This window comes from Malus sylvestris, chromosome 12 (genome assembly GCF_916048215.2).
Source record: "Malus sylvestris chromosome 12, drMalSylv7.2, whole genome shotgun sequence".
Classification (NCBI taxonomy): Eukaryota; Viridiplantae; Streptophyta; class Magnoliopsida; order Rosales; family Rosaceae; genus Malus; species Malus sylvestris.
The window spans coordinates 27,946,817-27,970,227 of NC_062271.1; the positions used below are offsets into that span (position 1 = coordinate 27,946,817).

General features: G+C 37.8%; 5 protein-coding genes and 4 non-coding genes across 11 annotated transcripts; 3 read left to right on the forward strand and 6 right to left on the reverse strand.

Moving 5' to 3' along the window:
- Positions 1–2,002: 2,002 nt before the first annotated feature.
- Positions 2,003–2,095, reverse strand: LOC126594672 (small nucleolar RNA snoR69Y). The gene has a single exon (XR_007613395.1). It is a non-coding gene; the product is annotated as a small nucleolar RNA snoR69Y (small nucleolar RNA).
- A 149-nt stretch (positions 2,096–2,244) lies between these two features.
- Positions 2,245–2,337, reverse strand: LOC126594671 (small nucleolar RNA snoR69Y). Its single transcript, XR_007613394.1, has one exon. It is a non-coding gene; the product is annotated as a small nucleolar RNA snoR69Y (small nucleolar RNA).
- Positions 2,338–8,210: 5,873 nt separating this feature from the next.
- On the forward strand, positions 8,211–10,709 carry LOC126592072 (putative pectinesterase/pectinesterase inhibitor 22). Its single transcript, XM_050257826.1, has 2 exons — positions 8,211–9,440; positions 9,796–10,709. Exons 1-2 carry the CDS (start codon positions 8,501–8,503, stop codon positions 10,461–10,463), a joined length of 1,608 nt encoding a protein of 535 aa, XP_050113783.1. The 5' UTR covers positions 8,211–8,500; the 3' UTR covers positions 10,464–10,709.
- A 589-nt stretch (positions 10,710–11,298) lies between these two features.
- LOC126591902 (putative pectinesterase/pectinesterase inhibitor 28) lies at positions 11,299–13,742 on the forward strand. Its single transcript, XM_050257614.1, has 3 exons — positions 11,299–12,086; positions 12,471–12,745; positions 12,921–13,742. The coding sequence occupies exons 1-3, from the start codon at positions 11,299–11,301 to the stop codon at positions 13,667–13,669; spliced, it is 1,812 nt and encodes a 603-aa protein (XP_050113571.1). The 3' UTR covers positions 13,670–13,742.
- Positions 13,743–14,189: 447 nt separating this feature from the next.
- On the forward strand, positions 14,190–14,830 carry LOC126591752 (putative F-box protein At3g16210). Its single transcript, XM_050257435.1, has one exon. It carries the CDS (start codon positions 14,205–14,207, stop codon positions 14,808–14,810), a length of 606 nt encoding a protein of 201 aa, XP_050113392.1. The 5' UTR covers positions 14,190–14,204; the 3' UTR covers positions 14,811–14,830.
- A 1,769-nt stretch (positions 14,831–16,599) lies between these two features.
- On the reverse strand, positions 16,600–18,576 carry LOC126593159 (60S ribosomal protein L18-2-like). The gene is made up of 5 exons (XM_050259069.1): positions 18,423–18,576; positions 18,217–18,306; positions 17,348–17,476; positions 17,055–17,237; positions 16,600–16,917 (listed from the first exon to the last, which is right to left on the reverse strand). The coding sequence occupies exons 1-5, from the start codon at positions 18,423–18,425 to the stop codon at positions 16,759–16,761; spliced, it is 564 nt and encodes a 187-aa protein (XP_050115026.1). The 5' UTR covers positions 18,426–18,576; the 3' UTR covers positions 16,600–16,758.
- Positions 17,641–17,717, reverse strand: LOC126594677 (small nucleolar RNA snoR53Y). Its single transcript, XR_007613400.1, has one exon. It is a non-coding gene; the product is annotated as a small nucleolar RNA snoR53Y (small nucleolar RNA).
- Positions 17,958–18,053, reverse strand: LOC126594673 (small nucleolar RNA snoR69Y). Its single transcript, XR_007613396.1, has one exon. It is a non-coding gene; the product is annotated as a small nucleolar RNA snoR69Y (small nucleolar RNA).
- Positions 18,577–19,289: 713 nt separating the features above from the next.
- Positions 19,290–22,156, reverse strand: LOC126593158 (serine/threonine-protein phosphatase PP1). 3 transcript variants are annotated; one of them, XM_050259067.1, is made up of 4 exons: positions 21,593–22,156; positions 20,172–20,731; positions 19,743–19,937; positions 19,290–19,601 (listed from the first exon to the last, which is right to left on the reverse strand). In XM_050259067.1, exons 1-4 carry the CDS (start codon positions 21,786–21,788, stop codon positions 19,593–19,595), a joined length of 960 nt encoding a protein of 319 aa, XP_050115024.1. In that variant the 5' UTR covers positions 21,789–22,156; the 3' UTR covers positions 19,290–19,592. The 3 variants fall into 3 exon arrangements, with proteins under 3 accessions (XP_050115024.1, XP_050115023.1, XP_050115025.1); XM_050259066.1 differs by having other exon boundaries at positions 19,290–19,646; positions 21,593–22,155; XM_050259068.1 differs by having other exon boundaries at positions 19,290–19,646; positions 20,172–20,742; positions 21,593–21,794.
- Positions 22,157–23,411: the final 1,255 nt, after the last annotated feature.

Here is a 23,411-nt window from a genome sequence, read left to right on the forward strand (position 1 = left end):
ACTAGAGCAAAAAAATCGACATTTTCTTTGTTTTAGCTTTAGTTCTACAATAACCAAGCTAACGATTTTCCTGACCAACTTAACAAAATAGGTTAACTTGATACAAAGAACAAAAGCAAATGAGACAAAGTCACACAATTACAAGTTCATAAGAAAACAAATGAGATTTTCATCGAAACGCATGACAGAACAAATACTCATGTGCTATCACCGAAAATGCCTATGGGGCCTATCTTACTATAAAGTTAGCCAAGTGTGCATATGGGTTAGACACTCTACCTTATGAGATTTCACTTGAAATTGGTAATTTCAAATCACAAGGTACAATTTACTTGAGCAACCACGATGATCAAAGTAGGAAGCAAGCCTCATCAGAACATGAACATTTTCCGAAGGCGGTAAGAGCTTCGAGATCAAGGATTGTAGACGGAGGAGATTGCGGCGGAGGTCTCTGTGAGCGGGAAGATGGGTGTGATGAAAAGGATGCAACGATGAGCCCAAGAGAAGTGAAGGGTGTGCACCTTAAAGGTGGACTAATTATCGAGAGAATTGAGCTTAGTCCTAGTCCTATATAATAATGTACCATATATGTCATCATGTGGGATAAAGTTGCCCTATTTATAAGATTTTATTCTTTTCTGAAAGCAATTTTTAAGTCCGAAGTTCCAAACTATACAATATAATAAGTAGACCTAGCAAACAACTCGTGTTTGTCGTGCTTGTATTTTTCGTGTCAAACTTATTATTTTAATAGGTCGTGTCGTGTCAAATTCATTATTTTAACAATCTCTTAGTTGGTGATCTGATAACAACCCGATACATTAAGGAATTATGTCATTTCGAGCTGGATTGACGAGTCATGCAATAAATTATCATGCCTAATAACTAGGCCTGACAAACAATATCTTATTGAGTTCTTAATAAGTGACTCTATAACGACGTAATTCATTAACAGGTTCTTAATAGGTAACAATATAGTAAATTGTAGCTATGATCTTTTAACTTTAACTCAATTGGAGCAATGGTCCCTCAACTAAAAATTCATTACCATTGGTCCCTCAACTCATCAAAACGTGCAACAATGGTCCCTCAACTAAAAATTCATTACCATTGGTCAATCAACTTTAATTCAACTAGAGAAATGATCCATTAATTTTAACTTAATTGTAGCAATGGTCATTCCATAACTCGTTTTGACAAAAATTTTAACGTAGTTAACAAAAATGACCATAAATACAGACTTTAATGAGTGGAGGCACCCTAATTATATGAATGGTTATTCCAACATAACTTATTTTGACAAAATTTTGACGAAATTGATGAAAATGATTATAGCTACATATTTTGATAAGTTGAGGGACCAATGGGAATGAATTTTTAGTTGAGGGATCATTGCTCTAATTTGATTAAAATTGAATGACCATTGCTACAATTTACTCGGTAACAATAACAACCTTACTAGTTAACAGGTTGACGAAACCTGTTATTATTATGTCATTTTATGTTAGATCAACGAAAAATATTATCAAGTCTAATTATAAGAGTATCAAACTCCTAAAGAAAGAACAAAAACAGACCAAAATATCAATTGAACTAACTCCCATCTACTACTAAAATTTCAAACTGGATCCCCTAACTTGACCAATTTGGTTGTAACCATTATAAAATGTCACATATTTGGGTTTGATATTTCCTTTTCTAGTAGCAGAATATGATTCTCCTCCTTTTTCATTTAATTACTTTCATTTTTGTCAAAGAAATTATCTGTTTAAGCTCCATATTATTTGTTTCGAATTAGCCTAATCTCCTCCAACCTCAATGTGCAGACGTCAAATTTCTGTTGGTCGAGTGAAAAATAAACGAGGTTTAATCATCCAAAAAGAAATTAACAACAAAACAGAGAATTACCTCCTAAAAGAACATGAATTAAAAACAAGACAACATATAAACATCAAATTATTTTTTCTTTCGAGAAAAAAAAAGAAAAATTGAGAATATTAAATTCTGGGCTCAGATAATATGTGAATCTAATTTATTCCCGGACCACAAAAGGTCTCGTAATGAGCTGGGATACACAGTGATCATCATCGCAAAAATATAACAAATAACTAAAAATAAAAAATAAAATAAAAAATACCATAAGTTTATCAACACAAATGAAAACTAAACAAAAAAAAAAAAAAATATATATATATATATATATATATATATATAATCAAAGAAATAAATAAAATTAAAATTGCTTTCTGGGCTCAGATTTGTATGGATAACATTCTACTCCCTGACCACAAAAGGTCTCATAGAGCTGGGATTATCATAGATCATCACAGCACAAAATATAACTAATATAATAAATAAATAGAAACAAAGATAAACCCATATCAGAAAATCAATGGAGATCGGAGAAGAAATGGTTGAAAGAAAAACGCGGCTGGGTTTTGTTGGAAGCGGAGGAGCAGAGTGCGCGACGGCCACAGACGAACTGGAGAGAAGAGGGTAGGGTTTTAGCCTTTTTATAGGAAGGCAGATCATGGTTTTTCTAATTTCCGATTGTGACCCTGGAGATTGCTTGAATTACAAATTTGATTTGGGTTGTTGACTACAACTTGGCCCATAATCTGAAGCCCATTCTGGTATTCTTGATATGAGAATGTATATACCCAATCTTGCACACGGTTGCATATTATTTCCCAAAGCATGCCATTCCATACATGTAGGATGCAACAGTTTTGAAACAAAAATGCTACTCTTACCATATATTTATACTATCTATTTAAGAAATGAAACACACATGTATTGGTTGGTTATACCTCTATTAGACAGATGATACAAATATGTGTTAGATGTAAGGTTCTAAAAGACGCTAGTTTGCTAGTCGAGCGGCGGGCTGGAGCCTAATGCCTAAACGGCTAGGCGGACGCCTAGGCAGATTTATGTAAATCTATTATATTTTCTTGTAAATAAGTGTCAGTTGATACTTGAAATATAAACAATTTCATCATAAACTATAAAATAAAATGACATATATATATATATATTATGAAATATTGGAACATAGTGTAAACATATAGAACAAGCATATAATGTGTGTCCATTTAAGTCTACAACAAGTCGCTTACAATTTATTGAAAAAAATAAAATGCAAAATGAAAGTTACCTATTTTCTGTCTAAGTGAGTTGCAACCTAGGCAGGTTTGGACGGGCTAAGCGAGCGTCTCAGCAAGTTTAGGCTTCATTTCTTAATTTTCAAATACCTAGGCATTGATCGGGACGGTGGCCAGCCACCTAGCACCTAGACGGGGATTTTTAGAATAGTTGTAGCATTACTCCTTTCGAAATCCTAAATTAATGATTCAATTGTCATGTGGGAAAGTTAAAATATGTAACTAGTTGCCTAGTAGTGTATCATTTGCTTGGATTACTCATTTCAAGCAAATGTTGTTGGAATTAGTATTTACGTTTATTTTAGTATTTAGGTTTTGCTTGTTAGTTAGTATATGAGCCTAGCCCATCCGAATTAAGGTTTCTAAGCTCTCTATAAATATAGCTTATAGTTTAGCATGAAAATCAAGTTATTCACAATATAGTCTCTTAGACCATCTCCAACCCTTGGGCTAAAAGCCAAATTTTTTAGCCCGGAAAATTTAGCTTTTAACCCAGAAACATCTTTTCTGCTCCAACCCTTCTACCCTAAAATTTTAGCCCGGAATTATTAAAGAATGAAATTAGCCTAAATTTTTTTTCTTAAATCAATTTTTTTTTAAATAAATATGTAGATTATTGTAAATTAATTTTATGAACATTTTAATCTAAAAAATTTTAAATTCCGATAAACATTTCGCATTTAGCCCGGAGGGAAAGTTGGGGGGTATTTGGCCCAGAAATAGCATTTGGCATTTAGCCTAAAATTTTAGCATGGGTTGGAGAGTGTTTGGGGGGGGGGTAATTTGGGGGGTAATTTGGCTTTTAGCCCAGGGTTGGAGATGGTCTTAGGATTTTGTAGCCGTTCCGGCATTCTCGATTGTTTAATATATTTCTATTATTTTGTTAGTCTCGTTCGTTACGCACTCTGATATTCAACTTGGTATTATAGCAGGTTTGATCCTTCGGGATTTAATATGCCCTTGATTCGTATCAGTTTGTTTGTTCGTCTAGTTCATCTTGTTCTGTTCGTTATTGGCGTTTGTTTATTTTTCCAGTTTCGATCGTGGAATATTTTCATTTTCTGGTTAGTTTTTTTGTTTGTCATTCATATAGTTGGAAAAAAAAAAAAAAGGAACGAAAGAAGTTTCTGGAATTAAAGTTTGGACTCGCACCGACGCTGGATCAAGTTGATCCATCATCTACTATTGTTCCCGTATACACTGTTGCCTGTATTATCGACCAGCATCCACTGCAGCGCTGAACCCACCATCCAACACCAGCCGCATCCGCATCACCACACCGTTTACTGCACTGCATCAGCACCCTCTACACACCTGCACATACCCGATCACTCGTTGCTGCACCACTTCCGCAAGCCCAGACGACATGACCTGCTTCCTGTTGCCAGAATCACCGAAGCCAAGCCGTACCTTCGTCGAACCAGCCTGCACTCATGTGCCCAGTTTTTCTGCAACCTTCCGCTGCTGTTGACTGAAGTCCAGAAAGAAAAAAGAAAGAAAAATGGGAAGGAAGGAAAGGATAGGGAAAAAAGAAAGAAAAAGAAGGTAAAAAAAAGGAAACTTTAACGAAAAGCATCCGGTACTGTTCACTTTAATGAAAAACCACATTTTTACACTAAAAGTCAATTATGGTACTATTCACTTTACCATTTATTTTGTCCTTATCATTAAAACTCAAAATTTTCAAGTCTTTTTCATTAGTTTTCCTTAAAAAAAATCGTTTGTTGTTAGTTTGAGGCCCACACCGGCAACAAGAAAAAAAATGGTTAAGTTTGTTTTTAGGTCCACACGAATTGTTGGTTTGTTTGGGATTGTTTTGTGACCGTCATTCGAGTGTTTGGAATTGTGACCACTCGAGTGATATTATTTGTGTTTGTTTGTTCGTTGCTACAATTGAGATATGGAAATCTCGTCCCTTTAGTGACGGATTCTTTCCATACTCTCAACTCTTGCCAGTTTGCCAGTCAAGTCAAGTTAAGTTTGCATGTCTGCCAGTCCACCTAATGAAGCCAGTCCGCATTTGCTTGTTTGCAAACTCATGTCGTATACCGTCATGAGTTTGACGGGGAGTGTTGGAAAATATTAGTATTTATGTTTATTTTAGTATTTAGGTTTTGCTTGTTAGTTAGTATATGGGCCTCGCCCATCTGAATTAGGGTTTCTAGGCTCTCTATAAATATAGCTTATAGTTTAGCATGAAAATCAAGTTATTCACAATGTAATCTTTTAGGGTTTTGTAGCCGTTCCGGCATTCTCGGTTGTTTAATATATTTCTGTTATTTTGTTAGTCTCATTCGTTGCGCACTCTGATATTTAATTAATGTAAGTTCTTCTCTAACTCAAGACTGATTACTAAGACGAGGGTACATTTCTCTCCTACATTTTGAAGCGGTATGAAACGGATAACTTGTTTGACAAGGCACCCTAACGTGTCAATAAAAAATAGCATGGAACATTAGGGACACGCCCTAGAAAAGAAGGGATGACTTAATGCCTTAAACTTTGTCTAGAGAAAAAGCACAAAAAATGAAGGTAAATTATGTTAGAGTAAACGTAAAAATATAGAGAATAATTTGAAGGATGATTTTAAGATAATATTTAAATTGTTTTCTTAAAGTGTTATTTGTCATTACTCAAATGAGTTTGCTAAAGCTCTTGGCAAATCATTTTCAAGATACAACAAAGTATAAAATATTTGATTAGTAAAACCAAATTATATTCCTTAGAAATAACTAGAAAGAACTTGTATGAATGTGGTGGAGAGAGAAGAGAGCAAGGAATTTATGTAGACAACAAATTTCTGAATGAATTTTCTCTTCTGCCTCGTTATTAATATATAGAGAGAATTGCACCCGTTCAAGTTAGTTGAAAATACATCACTTTTAAAGTCATATTGGTTCAAAGAAATCATGTCTGTTTGAAAATATACAATACATTATTCAAAAGACATCTCAATGTGCATACCTGATGCAGAGAACTAAATATTCAAAGAGGATATTTGCTCAAAATGAATCATGTCTTTTCCCCAAACAGGAAAAAGGTGCAGTGTTTAATTTCAAAGAGAGATTATTGTTGGTTCAATCACCCACTTTCCCACTCTCTGCCAAAATGACGCATAAATATATATTTATATATAAGCCTTTAAAGAAAGGAATCATCAATTTTTTTTTAAATAAAAAAAAAAGGAATTAGTTATGGAGTCCACAACACATCAAACTTTAACAATTTGAATCATTTATTTTTTAAGTTACATCTCATAGATCATTCTTGCAAAATATTAGCCAAATCAGAAATATTTAAGACATCTAATTGAGTTCAAAAAAAAAAGTTATGAATACTTTGTTACATAAGAAACAATAAAATTTTATTTTGATAATTAAATAATCAAATGGTTTCGGATTGAATTGAATTTTTGCAAGGATGATCTATGAATTGAGAATTATAAAATAGATGGTTCAAATTGTTGAAGTTTGATATGGAGTGAGCCTCACACCTAATCTCTATTTTTTGAAAAAAATGGGAATCCCTTTGCATAAAAGGTTTGTGTGTGTATATATATATTATATTCAACAATCATTCCCTATTTTAAGAATATATAGAAAATGATACAACAACAAGTCTCTCTCTATAATTATCATAAGCATACCGATATAATCATGAGTTTGCTTAGTCGACTTCTCTTTTTCTTTTCTTATTTAATATGTCGGCGAATCGAGAAAAGGTTTCGAAGTAAAGATAAGTGAACTTCACTTCCAATGGGTCTCCCGGTAACAGATTTTTTTAGCATCTTTTGAATTAAACCTTTAATTAGTGTAAGTAATTCAAAACTATAACGAATGAGATGGTAACCTAAGTTTAAATCATCTATTCTTATGTTAAAATCGAAATCACTACACACATAACTATGTCTTATTTCTTTAAAGAAATTTCCGAATTAATTAAGCACTATTATGGCTTTGTGCTTCATCATGCTTTCATGAACATTTACAAGAGAAAACCCAACTCTTGGTAGAAGTGACACTACTTCTTATGTTCATATAGATGAGGTTCCTTCCCATGTCCCAACTACTACAAGCAATTACAACTAATCCATTCCGCTTTTTTACCTGCTACTACTATGTTATAAATTCATATTCTTTTTTGAAGCCCAAGAAATTGCTCCTCCGACAATTGTAAAAATCCACCCTGATGTAGATTGATTATCATTAGCACTTGTTATCCAACTTGCATATGAATATCCTTCAAGTACTACTGAAAACTCAGAGTAAGTTAAACTCAAGTTAATAATTCTTTTAAGATAACCAAAAATTGTATTAATGTGATGGAAAGAGAAGAGAGGGCAAGGAAATCGTGTTGACAACAAATTTTTGAATGAATTTTCTCTTCTGCCATGTTATCAATATATAGAGAGAATTGCACCTGTTCAATTTAATCGAACATACATAATTTTTGAAGTCATATTAGTTCGAAGAGGTCATGTTTGTTTGAATATATACAATGCATTATCCAAAAGGCATTTCAATGGGTATACCTAATGCAGAGAACCACATGTCCAAAGATGATATTTATTCACGAATTCAGATCCTAGGGATCCGTAAATCATGTCCGTTCATCATATATTGTGTAGTCAAAATTTTTTTAAATTCTTTTATTTAAAATTAAATACAAACAGTACCTGAAAAAAAATGACGACACGATATACGATAAATAGACCCGATTCACAGATTTTCAGAATCTTCACAAAGAGGATTTGAAAAAAAACCTTTGAATTTGTTCACAATGAATCGTGTCTTTTCGCCAAATAGGAAAGATGATATTTGTTCACAATGAATCATGTCTTTTTTGAACCAAAAAGGAAAAAACATCATGTCTTACGCCAAATAAAAAAAGATGCAGTGTTTAATTTCAAAGAGAAATGATTGTTGACTTAATAACCCAACTTCCTACTCTCTGCCAAAAAGATATCATATATACATACAGACATATATATATATATATATATTCTTTGAAATATTCAACAAATTATTTATATCTCCAAGAACAAAAACTTTCCTCTATAAACAAGCCATTCCTATATTCCCTTTCATTCTCACACGTACAAATAAGAACAAAGTTTGGCTGCTTAAATACAAGCAGGAGCTCTTACTCTTACTCAACAACAACTTGATAAGTGTTCACATTGTTAGTTTAAATTTAAATTTTACAATTTTTTTAGACACTTGTTGTTATTAGATGAGAGTAGGAGCTCCTACTTGTTTTTAAACAGCCAAATTTTGCTCTATAAATAAATATCCTTCTTTTTCCCAATCACTTCCTTCCCTCCAACATTGCCAAACATGGCCTTAGCCAATTTTCTGCTTCTTCTTCTTTCACTTTCATGTTCTTCTTATGGGGTTACTTCCTACCCTTCCATTCGATCCATGGTTACGCAAACTTGCACTGATGTCGATGACCGAAACTCGTGCCTCACAAACGTGCAAGCCGAGCTCCAAAAAAGGGGGCCTCAAACTCAAGATTCGGTTTCAATCCTAACTGCTGCTCTTACGCATACGCTCAATGAAACAAAAAATGCTATCCAAATCATCACAAAGTTCAACTCTTTGCCCAGAAGTTACAGAGAGAGTGTAGCAATTGAGGACTGCAAGGAGCTCCTAGACTACTCCTTCTCCGAGTTGGCTTGGTCTCTAGGGGAAATGATCAAAATTCGCGGCGGCGACACAAATGTTCACTACGAAGGAAACCTAAAAGCTTGGCTTAGTGCTGCCTTAAGTAACCAAGATACCTGCCTTGAGGGTTTTGAAGGAACTGACCGACGCTTCGAAAGTTTCGTTAGGGGAAGTGTGAAGCAAGTGACACAGCTCATTGGTAATGTTCTTACCTTATATACTCAACTACACAGCTTGCCCTCTAAGCCTCCTAGGCATCATGGTCCCCCAACGAATAAAAGTTCGCCAGGGGATTATTTCCCGGCTTGGATGAGTGAGGAAGATCAAGAGCTGGTTAAATCGAATCCAAAATCGGGTGTGAATCATGCTGTTGTGGCAGCAGATGGGAGTGGACAGTACCGTACGATCACAGAAGCTGTCAATGAAGCTCCAAACTACAGCCCTAGCAGGTACGTTATATATGTGAAGAAGGGAATTTATAGGGAAAACATCGAAATGAAGAAGAACAAAACCAATATTATGTTTGTTGGGGATGGGATTGGACAAACTATCATAACGGGTAACCGGAGTTTCATGCAAGGATGGACTACGTTTAGAACTGCAACAGTCGGTAAGTTACATTATGCTTTTCATGTTGAGTGCACGTATTTTTCACACATAATATATAGAAAAATCTAATATTGTTAGACTATGAATCAAGCTATAAAAAGGGATCATCTCTGGATCCCTTCCACCAAATCCACCCCATCAATCAATTCAGGTTTTTAAAATTTGATCTAACGGCTACAAACAAGGAGTTCCTTTAAAAGTTATAATAACTTTAGCCGTTGATCAAATTTTAAGGGTTTGGATTGATTGATGTGGTGGATTTGGTGAAAGGGATCCGGCCTCCGGCAACATATTTATTGTCTATTCCGAGATGATTCAAATGACGTATTTTCTCATGCATACTATGTTTCATACAGCCGTATCCGGAAGGGGATTCATAGCAAGGAACCTGACAATTCGCAACACAGCCGCCCCTCAAAACCACCAAGCCGTAGCGCTAAGAGTCGACTCCGACCAGTCGGCCTTCTTCCAGTGCAGCGTGGAGGGTTACCAAGACACCCTCTACGCTCACTCGCTTCGCCAATTCTTCCGTGAGTGCACCATCTACGGCACCGTAGACTTCATTTTTGGCAATGGGGCTGCGGTCCTCCAAAACTGCAAAATCTACACAAGGGTCCCACTCCCACAACAAAAAATCACAATCACTGCCCAAGGTAGAAAAAGCCCACATCAAAGCACAGGGTTTGCAATCCAGGACAGTTTTGTTCTGGCCACCCAGCCGACTTATTTGGGTAGGCCATGGAAGAAATATTCCAGAACTGTTTATATGAACACTTATATGAGTAGGTTGGTCCAGCCCAGAGGGTGGCTTGAGTGGAATGGGGATTTTGCTTTGGGCACGTTGTGGTATGGTGAGTATAAGAATTATGGGCCGGGTGCAGCTATGTCGGGTCGGGTCAAATGGCGTGGTTACCATATACTCAGGGATGCTGCTGCGGCGAGCTTCTTCACCGTGGGGAGGTTTATTGATGGGATGGCTTGGTTGCCGTCGACCGGTATCAAGTTTACAGCAGGGTTTGAGTAATTAAATTAAAATATTATCATTAATGTTATTTGGACATGAACTATTATTAGTATTTTTAAAATCTACTTGTGTTCTTTAGAGAAATATTTATTTTTCTAAAAATAGAAGATAAATAAAAAAAGTGTGTAATTTTCTATTTTTTGGACAAAAGTAGGTCTTGTATCATTCACTTTTTACCTCATATTTTTCTTATCTTTTAATTTACATTATGACATAAATGACTTCCATGTCATTTGCTTGCCTGAAGGATTACTCTTTACATGTAATTCGCCAAGTATTTTCGTTTTAAAGACGAGCACTTTTACTTTTAGAATTCTTATGTTCATTGATTCCCGACTTCTTAAAAAAATATAAATTAATAATAATTTATTCACTTAATCTTGACGCAAAGAACCACTTTTGTAGAAAATTGCGTGCAAAAGAAAAGTTTAGAAATACCGTCACGTGATATTACTATTTTATTATCTAAAATATAAAAGAAACTTACATACAACCGCATACAGACCTTTGGAATTAAGTTTTTAGCTAAACTTTTTGAAAACTATAATCCGGAACTGGTCAAAGCCAGCCACGCTTAATCGTGTCAAAGCTAAGTTAGCCTTGCCAGTAAGTACACTTGTTCTTGTTTTTGTGAAAGTAACAACATATAGCTTGGCATAGAACCTTCCTTGCGCTCCAAGCCACATCTTTTGCTATACTGTTACAACCTAATTAGAACCACCATTCAAATCTCCCTTCTCTCTTCAGTTATAAATTCACATTTCTCTTATGCATTTTCCAAAAACAACAAATAGAGAAGAAAAATAGTAATTTTCTCTTCCAACATTGTTCGAAAATGGCGAACAGGGAAGATGTAGATAGGAGATCGAAGAAGCGAATCGTCATCATCAGCCTATCTGCATTTTTATTGATGGCAATGGTGATGGCGGTGGCAGCTGGTTTCATCATGGAAAAGGGTTTCTACAATAGTCCAGTCAGTGGCAGCAAGGGTAGCTCCCATGACAAGTCAGCCTCAATGAAAGCAATCAAAACCATTTGCCAGCCAACCGATTACAAGCAAGAATGTCTCGACAGCCTCAGCTACGCCTCCGGAAACACCACCACCGATCCAATAGAGCTCATTGAATACGGCTTCAAGGTTGCAATGAAGTACGTAACCGATGCTGCCAAAAAATCCGACTTCTTGCGAAAGCTCGAGAAGGATCCCCGAACCTCCAATGCCCTCGACGCGTGCGAAGAGCTTATGGATTTGGCGCTTAGTGAGCTCAGGCAGTCGCTTGTGCGACTAGGGTACATCGATGATTTTACAAAGTTTAATGAAATGTTGGTGGATTTGAAGGTTTGGCTTAGTGCTACAATCACTTATCAAGAAAGCTGCTTGGATGCTTTTGAGAATACTACTAGCTCTACTGATGCAGCTGAGGAGATGAAGAGTGTGTTGAATACCTCTATGCATTTGAGTAGCAATGCCCTTGCCATGGTATCTCAAGTATTTTCAGCCTTCACTGACTTGAACAACCCTGATTCTAGCCACCGCCGCCTCCTCCAATTTGATGCATTCCCTGTTATTGGTCACAGTGAATTTGAAGACCCCAAGTGGTATGAAGGTGGAGTCAGGAAACTCCGACGCCTCCTCCAATTTGATGCCTTCCCTGTTATTGGTCACAGTGAATTCGAAGACCCTAAGTGGTATGCAGGTGGAATCAAGAAACTCCGACGCCTCCTCCAATTTGATGCCTTCCCAGTTATTGGTCACGGGGAATTCGAAGATCCCAAGTGGTATGGAGGTGAAGGCAAGAAACTCCGCCGCCTCCTCCAATTTGATGCCTTCCCTGTTATTGGTCACGGGGAATTCGAAGATCCGAAGTGGTACGGAGGTGAAGGCAAGAAACTCCGCCGCCTCCTCCAATTCGATGTCTTCCCCGTCTTCTCCGTTATTGGTCATGGGGAATTCGAAGATCCCAAGTGGTATGGAGGTGAAGGCAGAGAACTTCTCACCACCAGTACCAGTTCTGCTCCGAAAATTAATAAGCCCGACATCATTGTGGCAAAGGATGGAAGTGGAAGCTACAAGACCATCACTGAGGCGCTAGACCATGTCCCCAAGTATGGCAATGAAACCTTTATCATCTACATCAAGGAAGGAGTATATAATGAGCATATCCTGGTTACCAGGAGCATGACGAGCGTGATGATGATCGGAGATGGCGCAAATAAGACTAGGATCACCGGAAACAAGAACTTTGCAGATGGCACGCCCACCTACCATACTGCCACCGTTGGTAAGCACGCTTCTCGTAAATTGCCTTTAATATCCGCTTAACAGCTTACGTTGACCGATTGTGAATCTTTAACCTTCTCTTAACACACTTATGTCGGTGTACAAATGCTTATGTTGTCAGACTGTGAATATGTTTAATTGGAAGTATGATTAATTTGGTTATAGGATGCATGCAGCTATTCAGGGAGATCATTTCATGGCAAGGGATATAGGGTTTGAGAACTCTGCTGGTCCGGAGAAACATCAGGCTGTTGCATTGAGGGTGAGTGCTGACGAGGCAATCTTCTACAGGTGTTCAATGGACGGGTACCAAGACACCCTTTACACACACGCACAACGCCAATTCTACTGCGACTGCACCATCTCCGGCACCATAGATTTTGTTTTTGGTGATGCAACTGCAGTCTTCCAAAACTGCACTTTCTTGATCCGCAAGCCATTGCCAAACCAGTCTTGCATTGTGACAGCTCAAGGCAGGAAAGAACGGCGCCAGCCATCTGCAATCATCATTCAAAACAGCACAATCACTGCCGAACCTGATTACTTCCCTGTCAAGGATGAGAACAAGGCATATCTTGGCCGTCCATGGAAGGAGTATTCAAGGACAATCATCATGGACTCATACATTGATGACGTGATCCAACCGGAAGGTTGGTTACCTTGGGAGGGTGAGTGGGGGCTAAAGACATGCTTCTACGCAGAGTCAGGCAACACAGGCCCTGCTGCTAACAAGGCAAGGCGCGTGACATGGCGCGGGATCAAGCAGATTACTGAAAATCATACTGCAGATTTCACACCCGGTAGGTTCTTCAGGGGTGATAAGTGGATTAGGCTCTCAGGTGTTCCTTATATCCCCGGCCTGACCACTAGCAACAAATCGAAAACTGCAACTACAAGGACTCCATCCTTCTCGAAAGGCACCTAAAAAGGTCGTACCCAGTGCACAAGGCTTCCGCTTTACGCAGGGTCTGGGAGAGGTGAATGTCGGCTAGCCTTACCCCCATTTACGCAGGGTCTCGAAAGGCACCTGAGTTATATAATTTGATGATGTTTGAGTTGTTTTTGTTGGTCTGAAATTTGTATACAAATGTATAATTATGTAACGCTAGATTGCTTTTGAAACACAAGGACCATTTTGATTGCTTGAGTCAATCTCAGTGATCATTTACAGTAAAAATTCAATTAATATACAATTCCCTTCAGATTTTATTTTTTTCATGCTTCATACTATCTAGTTAATTTCATATGCTTCTTAGACAATGTAATTAATCTTGGGGTTTAGTGTTTAATTTTCCTTAATTGAGGGGGTGATTAGGGAGTTTACTATTAAGTGATCCTCAATCGTTTGCTATCTTAAACCACATACCACAAAAATTGTTTACGTTCCCTCAATTCCTTACCACCAACACCAAATGGATTGACGAATCGAAAACACAGTAAAAAGGGCAGCCTCATGCAAGATGCCGGAAGAGATGGTGGCGCAAATCTTAGCCAGGCTGCATCCGAAATCTCTACCGCGTTTCAAGTGCGTTCGAAAGTCGTGGTATGCCCTTATCAATGACCCCCAGTTTGTAGCCAAACACCTCCATTCGTACAACGAATTCTCCTCCTCCGCACGCATCCTTTTCAAGCACACCGTGGCCAAAAAAAGGGAAACTACCAAGGAGGAAGTTGTGTTTTCGTTCCTCGATCCTTCTAACGATAGTGAAGCTGATTTCGATAACCTAGATTCTGTTGTTGAGGACCTGCATTTTCCGGTTTCTATGGGATTAAACAATGGGGGTCAAATAATTGAGCTTCCTAGTGAGCTTGATGGATCTATAGACATTATAGGCCAATGTGATGGGATTTTATGTTTGATTCTTTACACTGGCCATATTGTTCTTTATAATCCGTCGATCAACGATTTCAGGATTCTTCCCGATGAATCGAGCCTTCAAAATTATGAATCGGCTATAACCCGAAATCTAAGGATTATGTACTTGTTAGCGTTGCATCGAGTGGTGAGGAAACGTATGGTGATCGCGTTGTTTGTCGTTCTCCGAGAGCAGAAGTGTACGCAATGAGTTCGAATTCTTGGAGAGAAATCAAGATCGATTATTTAGAAACAGAAACTACACAGTTTTGGCCCTATTCTTTTGAAATGTACCTTAAGGGGAAATGCTGTTGGATGGCACGAGAGAAGCAAAGGGAGTTCATTTCTTACCTTGGTTCGATTGTTTCCGGCGTGTTTCTACCGGCCATAAGAAGGTGCTTATGAGAAGCGGCTTGGAGCATGGAACGAATCTGTTGCTCTTATCTTTGTTCGAGTATCAATTCTTTTCACGTTTGGGTGATGGATCGGCTGGAAAAAATTCCCGAATTACCCGAACCCGAAACCGAAAAATCCTGAAATAAAAAATCCCAAAGAATTCGGTAACCCATACCGAAATAATCCCGAGACTGCGGTATGGGAATTGGGAATGGATTGCCAAATGTTCGGGAATCCCGAACTGATATATATATATATATATATATATATATATATATATATATATATATATATATATATATATTATATATACTTGAATAAACCATAAGCGTTGGATTCGGTTGAGATTAAATCTCAACCGTTGGCTAAAAGACCTCACTCTCTCTCTTATCTCTCAAATGACTCTGCGCTCTCTCTCTCTCTCTCTCTCTCTCACTCAGACAGACTCTCTCTAACCTCTCGGATCTCTGCGCTCTCTCATCTCCTCATCTGCTATGTCAACAGCCTCGAACTCAACACTCTCTAATCCCTCGAATTGTCTCTGCACTCTTTGGCCTCTGCTCTCCTCCTCCTCCTTTTGTCACAAACTCAACACGTCGGCCGTCGAGTCATCGACCACTACACCATATTTCAAATCCAAACTTCCATGGTTCCACCTCCAACGACCTCCAAATCGAAGCTTCTCTATTCTGAAGGTGCCAAACTTCATGAAATTATTGTACCTTGATTTGGATTTGGATTCTGAAATTGAGGATTAGGGTTTTGAACTTTCAATTTGGGGATTTAGAATTAAAATTAGGATTTTTGTTTTGAAAATCCCCTAATTTCAGTTACTGCATGCTTGATTTCTTTGTATTTTTCTGCTTTTGAATTTTGATCGACGGCTTCTTCGATCCTTGACTGTCTGATTTTTTATGGGTTTCTGCAAATTTGGGATTAGGGGACTGGAAATTTGTTATTTGGGGATTGCATTCATTCGATCTTCCTAAATTAGGTTGATATCTTCTTACTGCATGCTTTCCCAATCCCGAACCGAAAATCCGAAACAATTTCGGGATGCCCGAAATTCAGGAATACCAAAATTCTGGTACAGTTTCGGGTTTTAGAATCCTATCCCGAAGAGAGTCGGTTTGGGATTCAGGCTTGGGGTTTCGGTTCGGGATCCCGACCCGAACCAGCCCTAGATGGATGATTCTGGTGACGTTCAGGGTTCTTTGATGAAACACTAGAGTTGAGGCCGCAACTGGATTGAAGAATTCACTGCTTTTTTGGAGAGCGACGAGCACATAGTTTCATACGGAACCGGATCCCCTCCGGACCCAAAGGAACTGAGCCCAGGGATCAAATGATCCGGATTATTGAAATTTGATTCAACGGCTACAATTGTGTTCACAGGTGTTTGAAGGAGAGTTTGATGTAACTGTGTATACAAATGGTATAGTTCAAATCCAGAGAGCCAACAAATTTGAGAGTTAAAATACTTCAATTCTAGAGATCGTTCTTGCGATTTTACTGTTAAATTCGATCTATTGTTTAACGAACCATGAGCGAGATCAATCTGTACCAGCATGGCAAAAGGAGAATTTATGAAAGGGGAATCGGGATTGGAAATATAATTGCATTCCTCAAATGTATCAAACAATCTTCTCTTTTGGTAATAGAGACAATTGGAGTTAACAGTGAAATAAAGTAAACACGATACCAGACACCTAAAGCCAAAGCAACATTGGATTCCAGAAATACCGTTTTTCATTGTAATCGGGTTAAACTCTAAAGCCCTTGCTGTTCCTCTTTCCTCTAGCCTTCTCAAACTTCCTTCCCTTGGACCGCACATAAGGTTTGGTGTGGCTGTGTGGTACACCAGGAGCTGGACCGAAGTGCTTCACTGCTTCACGGGAATTCTTTGGACCTCTGAGGAGAACCTGCATGGGTGGCCAAAAGAAGTTTTACTTAATAACTTGAGAAAAGAGATTAAATTTAACAGTGATACCATTGTGTGGTACAGATCAATTTAGCAGATTTTAAATTGAAACTACTCGGCGGTATAAAGAACTCATACCACGTTCTGACCCAATGGTGCTCTCAAAGCAAGTTGATCGAATGTCAAGCACTCTCCTCCTGCCTTCTCAATCCTGGCCCTTGCAGTCTCAGTGAACCTCAGTGCTGTAACCTTCAATTGAGGAACCTCATAGACCCTAATATCATCGGTCACGGTCCCCACAACCACAGCAATCTTGCTGTCCTGTATAAGATCGAAGCCTTTTTAGAACGAAAAAGAACATTAAAAATACAGATATCTAAAGAGCAGGTAACTTAAGAGTGAAAAGGAAATGACGATTCAGACTAACTAACCTTTCCTTGCATATACTTGATCAACCTTGAGAGAGAAAGTGGTGCCTTGTTGACTTTGCTCATGAACAAACGTTTGAGAATGACTGCATTGAACTTGCTTCCAGTTCTCCTGACAAGAAAACGGTATAGCTGACCAAGAACAAACCAGGAACCCAATCAGCCTACACATTCATACGTTTACATGCATAATTAAAAAGACCCTTATTTACAGAAAAATAAGGGCGATTTCATGAACCCCGGTAAACAAAATCTGGTTAACAAACTCAAACGAACAAATTTGAAAAATAGGAGCTTGTTCCCTCAGAATATTTAGAAAACTATAATCATGAAATAATCAGGATTAGCATGGTTCAAAAGCATCACAGGGAACATTTTCTCCATAGTTGAACAACATTAAAACAGGAAGCTACAACATTTGGGATACAAAACCAAACAAAGTTGCTTTTTTGATGTTTTGATCACAAAACAATTGAAAAACAACACCAACATTGCACGGTTTACGCCATCCAAACAATCACAGCATAACACAAGAACAAAAGGTAGCAATTTACACCAATAACAGATACATTGTTTTTGTTTTTGGTTAATCAGATTTAACGAACCGAAGTTGCGAAAGGCTCAGATAGATGTGGAATTATTTGTATTCCTTGACCACAAAAGGTCTCGTAATGAGCTGGGATACACATATATCGTCATTGCAGAAACAACAACACCCCCAAAACTATTAAAACCCAGAAATGAAAATTGGATATAAACAAAACGGAATCAACAAAATTCAAACTTTCATTTGCTGCAACCAATTCATATCGAGATACAAAAACCGATAAATACAAATACGTAGACATTTACAAAGACGCAAAATTATATACCTTGACGAGAAGCTTGAGATAGATGTCATCGGACTTGGGCGCAGTGCGCTTCGTCTTCTTGCTCTTACCTCCTGCGACGAGATCGATCCCCTGTTTCGCACCACACCCAATGTTATTCACATATCAATACAGGTGCTAATACAAATAAAGAGAGAGAGAGAGAGAGAGAGAGAGAGAGAGAGAGAGAGAGAGATATATATATATACCATTGTTGCTGCTGGTGCTGAAGCTCGGTTGCTCGGGACGCCGCTGACTGAATGCTAGGGTTTTGACAAGCTTTATAACTTTACCATTGATGATGCTGGTGCCGGACCTGCCGGGCGGGTCTGTTGTTACATGCTTCTGCTTTTGGCCCAATTTATGTACAAATATAGGCCCAAAATAGCCCATTATCGAGAGTGGCCCAATGAGATTTGTCGCCAAGGGTCAGTGTAGTTTTTTTTTTGGTGGCTTTAATGTTATGCAACACTCAATGCGCTACGGGTGTTTTAGATGTTAGATTTCATTTTCACAACTAGTTGATCTTTTACTTTTAATTTTAACCATTCATTTTCCATACCACTCAATGTTGGAGAACCTACTCGTTCGGCTAGGTGAAACTATTGTTATCCATCTTGTAGCTTGGAATGTATCCCTTACTCTTTGTGGCGTTTGAAATGTGGGTGATGGATAATGGCATTAAAAAAAAAAAAGGTCGTACCCAGTGCACAAGGCTCCCGCTTTACGCAGGGTTTGGGAGATGTGAATGTCGACTAGCCTTACCCCTCATTTATGGAGAGGCTGCTCCCAAAAAACTAAACGGCTCTGATCATGGGATGACATTGTAAAACAGACTCAAAATAGTGATTAGCGTCGTATTAACTAACTTGTTAGTACTCGGGGTTGATCGAAACCAAGTTCGTTATCGATGGGAAGATCAACAAATCAAAAAACAAGAATTTCGTCGTCATCTCCTCCGCTCATACAAACCCGACATTTCTTCTTTGGTCCTTTCGTTCTTCGTTTTTTCCCTCTTCTCGTGCTATTTGCAGTAACACTCTTGTACATGAACATTAATTTAAAGAAGCGAAGGCTAATGAGGAAACCAGAGAAGTTGATTCTGAAATGCTGTGATGAAACATAATATACAAATGCTCAACAAAAAACAAACCAAAACGAGCAAATCTTGACCAAAAAGTAGTCTAAACCGAAAACCTCTTCCCTGAACAAGCAATAACACATGCAGTTACGATTTACATTCGTGTAATAAAATTATCTGATAGTCTTCAATGTGATCCAACGCTTGAACTCTCGGATTAAGACGGGCGCTTCTCCCTTGTCAAGCTCCTCTAAAACGGAATCCAAACTCTAGCACCTGTCAAACTTGTTGTATTTCCCTAATTGAGCTGTGAGAAATCTCCAAATAATCAGTTCTTTCGGGTTTTAGGAGTCTGCCCAAAGACGCACAACATAAGGACATCATGAATTCATGATTAAATATCACATACGAATATTATCAAAACAAATATCAATGGCGACACAAATACCTTTTTAAGATTTGACTTTGAACCACTCGGGGATGCTTTATGATCAACTGGTTTCAATATCTCAAAGGAACACACTAGAGCTTCATCAACGCTCAACAGAGCACCGGCATTATCAAACTCCCCGCCATAGTTTGGAGCTGAAAATATTGTGACTAATCTTCGTTTTGCAAAAAACTCATAGCCATCCTCCACCACCTACATTGTCGCAGTGTCACTTACATAATTATTAATCAGGACAAGTAGGATTAAGTGACTATGAAAGATAATTCAGCAAATAGTGGAAACTATCTGCACAAAGGACGCCTAGATGTGCCAGGGAATGAAAAAAGTGAGACGGGGTGGGAAGGCCTATTTTGGCTACACACATATGACATACAATTAGGTCATTTGTTACTTGGATTCAATTTCGTCAAATAAAAATAGGATTACCTGATGACCCCGGCAAACGAGATCAAGTTCATTCTTATCTAAAAAGTCAATAACTCTATCGGCTCCAAAAGTACAGGAAACACCTCGATCACTCTCTGCCCAGCCTTCAACCCTAGCATCAGGATCCGACCAAAGCAGATCGCATAAAAGACCATTATCTGGAATGTCAGTTGGCCTTGAAATTTCCTTTATTTGGTCCAAGTTTTCCAACTCTGGTGAGAGCCCGCCATGCATACAAAGTATCTTCCCATCAATAAGTGCAGCCACAGGCAAACAATTAAAGCACTCGGTAAATATTTTCCAAAGCCTAACATTAAACCTCCTTTTGCACTCGTCATAGAACCCATATATTCGATTAATCTTTGCATCTTCATGGTTTCCCCTCAAAAGGAAAACTTTGTCAGGATATTTTATTTTGTAGGCCAGAAGCAAACAGATTGTCTCCAAACTTTGCTTTCCTCGATCTACATAATCTCCTAGAAACAGGTAGTTTGCAGAAGGAGGGTAACCACCGTATTCAAACACCCTTAGTAAGTCTTGGTATTGTCCATGTATATCACCTGTAAGACGCCTGCAATATTAGGAAGACCAAGGACATAAAGAAATATAAGGAGATAATTGTACTAATGTTTGCTTTCAAGTTCATTTCCCTGTGTTTCATGCAAGCTACATTAGCATATCTTGGACTGTGCCATGATGTACGATAACAGGACCACGAAACTGATCCGAAGGACACAAACTCAATGATATCGAGTACTCAAAATGCAGCAAAATAAACCGGCATTGCAAAACACAATAATTATGTTAGCTGATTAAGAAAAAAGTACGTGATTATGTTATTCTTATAGCCAGCGAAATAAACCGGTCATTATGAAAATCAATAACCATTTCGTTGGCTTTCATTGTCATTATTGACCAGAAAATGAACACTATTTAGCAGAAATTGAATGAACAAAATGGCATACAATGCCAACACCTCGACACATCTCCATCACTCAAACAGATTCCGAATTGATCTAATGAACATAGCATCGGAAATATCCTATTTTCCTCAAAATTCATACAGAATTTTGCATAAGTTATTTATCCATTACAGAACATGAAAAACCAAAAATTCACACACTCCAATTTATTCGAATTATCATAAGAAAAGATATGGAGCACTTGGAGCTAACGGAAGACTTGGCATAAAACCATGCGCAATGGCGTTCTAGGATTCATGTAGTCAACCCCACTTAGTGGGATAAGGCTTGGTTGTTGTTGTTGTATCATTTCCATTTTCCACCAACATTCTTATTCAATACCAAATATTTACATAATCCACAAGCAAACACCAAAAATAAATGATCTTTTAAATTGGACAATTCAAATCACCATAATTTCCATAAAAAAAGGCTGTGAGAGAGGATGAGAGAGCTGACCGCATATGCGAACCGGAGCTCGGACCTCGAGAAGATTAGGCTGAGCGAGGAAGATTTGGCGGGCGTTGACGCAGAGCTGCCGGATCTCCGCCTCCGATAGCTGCACTTGCTTCCCTCCTTTGCCTTCCAACAACCTCCTGATTATATCATCCAACACACCCTTATCCATCATCCCCTCCATTGTCATCATCATCATCTTTTCTGCTCGAAAGAACCCAGATTGAAATTGTCCAAATTTCTGAAGAACCAGACGAATTGGAGAAATGGGTTGCTCTGGAATCCAGAGATTTGAATCAAGAACCCAACTTTTTGAATTGAATAATAAGAAAGATCAACTGGGTCAACAAAGAAAGGCTGAGAAATTCAATTTATTAGCTGCAAAATTTGACAAAACAAAAACAGATAACAGAAAAAGAAAAAAAATGGTGCGATTTGAGTTTTGGATATGGGAGAAGCAACAGAAGGAAATTGAGGGTGAAAGCGAATGATTGATTGGGATAAGATGGCTTAGAAAATTGGGATTTGCCTTGAATGTTTCTTTATCTCTACATTTTTCTCGCAGCGCCATGTAATTTCAATTTTGTTGAAACCTTCAAAGTTGACGACCAAGTGGGGGCGCATGATAGAAACGTGGAACACGTGGATTCATGTTTTTGGTCCTCTGTCAGTGCTCCTCATCCGTGAGAGTAGAATTTTTTCACCGTCTGAAAACGACCGGTATAATAAGTGTTATAATACAATTAGTTAAATAATTGAAAATAAAAAAAATTTAATTACTTATATTATAATACTTAATGCGTCAGATCCTGATTCTGACACTGTGCAAAATTTCATCCTCTCACGCGTCAGGACTGAATAAAACATTCTTCGTACAACAAAAATATATTTATAATTTTATACTCACTTCACAGTTTAACGTTAACTCACATGCAGACATTATAGAATATTATACTAAAAACATAAGGTGACAAAAAATTTATCGAGAATCTCACTTTTAATAAAATACCCTTATAGTTTCTCGATCAAAAAATATTTATCTTTTAGATGACAATCTTTTAAAAAGCAAAATGCTAAAGTGGAGGTGATGAAACAATAGATATCACCAATAATTGTATTGGGTTAAATTGCTACCTATTGCAATTAGTGGGCGTCCTTGGGTTTGAGTAAGGATGCAACTTGGCTGCTGAAAACTCCTGCAGACACCCAATTACATTTAAACACATGTTCAATTTGTGTTTATACTTTTAACTCACATGCAGACATTATAGAATATTATACTAAAAACATGAGGTAACAAAAAATCTATCGAGAATCTCATTTTTAATAAAATACCCTTATAGTTTCTCGATCAAAAAATATTTATCTTTTATATGACAATTTTTTAAAAAGCAAAATGCTAAAGTGGAGGTGATGAAACAATAGATATCACCAATAATTGTATTGGGTTAAATTGCTACCTATTGCAATTAGTGGGCGTCCTTGGGTTTGAGTAAGGATGCAACTTGGCTGCTGAAAACTCCTGCAGACACCCAATTACATTTAAACACATGTTTAATTTGTTTTTATACTTTTAATTATTTAGACACATGTTCAAATATAATTGGATATTAACAGGAGTGGCTGTTAAACTTCCAGCAGCCAATTAGTATTGTTTGAGTAATTACTTGGCCATATGCCATGGATGGTGAAGTATGGTAATGGTTGGTGATTGGGTCTATTTTATTCTTCTAAGACCAACTCTAACCTTGGAGTAAAACCTATAATTTCCCTTCTATTCCCCCCCCCCCATTAAAACCTATAATTTCCCTTCTATTCCCCC

What these genes read in the sequence shown, in the direction of transcription:
- LOC126592072 (XM_050257826.1), top strand. Translation starts at nt 8,501, where the DNA reads ATGGCCTTAGCCAATTTTCTGCTTCTTCTTCTTTCACTTTCATGTTCT. An exon ending in GTTTAGAACTGCAACAGTCG is followed by an intron (nt 9,441 to 9,795) that starts GTAAGTTACATT and finishes TGTTTCATACAG; the next exon opens with CCGTATCCGGAAGGGGATTC.
- LOC126591902 (XM_050257614.1), top strand. Translation starts at nt 11,299, where the DNA reads ATGGCGAACAGGGAAGATGTAGATAGGAGATCGAAGAAGCGAATCGTC. An exon ending in GAAGGTGGAGTCAGGAAACT is followed by an intron (nt 12,087 to 12,470) that starts CCGACGCCTCCT and finishes CACCACCAGTAC; the next exon opens with CAGTTCTGCTCCGAAAATTA. An exon ending in CTACCATACTGCCACCGTTG is followed by an intron (nt 12,746 to 12,920) that starts GTAAGCACGCTT and finishes GGATGCATGCAG; the next exon opens with CTATTCAGGGAGATCATTTC.
- LOC126591752 (XM_050257435.1), top strand. Translation starts at nt 14,205, where the DNA reads ATGCCGGAAGAGATGGTGGCGCAAATCTTAGCCAGGCTGCATCCGAAA.
- LOC126593159 (XM_050259069.1), bottom strand. An exon ending in TCAAGTATATGCAAGGAAAG is followed by an intron (nt 17,238 to 17,347) that starts GTTAGTTAGTCT and finishes GATCTTATACAG; the next exon opens with GACAGCAAGATTGCTGTGGT. An exon ending in CACCATTGGGTCAGAACGTG is followed by an intron (nt 16,918 to 17,054) that starts GTATGAGTTCTT and finishes CCACCCATGCAG; the next exon opens with GTTCTCCTCAGAGGTCCAAA.
- LOC126593158 (XM_050259066.1), bottom strand. Translation starts at nt 21,788, where the DNA reads ATGATGATGATGACAATGGAGGGGATGATGGATAAGGGTGTGTTGGAT. An exon ending in AGCTCCGGTTCGCATATGCG is followed by an intron (nt 20,732 to 21,592) that starts GTCAGCTCTCTC and finishes GGCGTCTTACAG; the next exon opens with GTGATATACATGGACAATAC. An exon ending in TCGTTTGCCGGGGTCATCAG is followed by an intron (nt 19,938 to 20,171) that starts GTAATCCTATTT and finishes GCGACAATGTAG; the next exon opens with GTGGTGGAGGATGGCTATGA.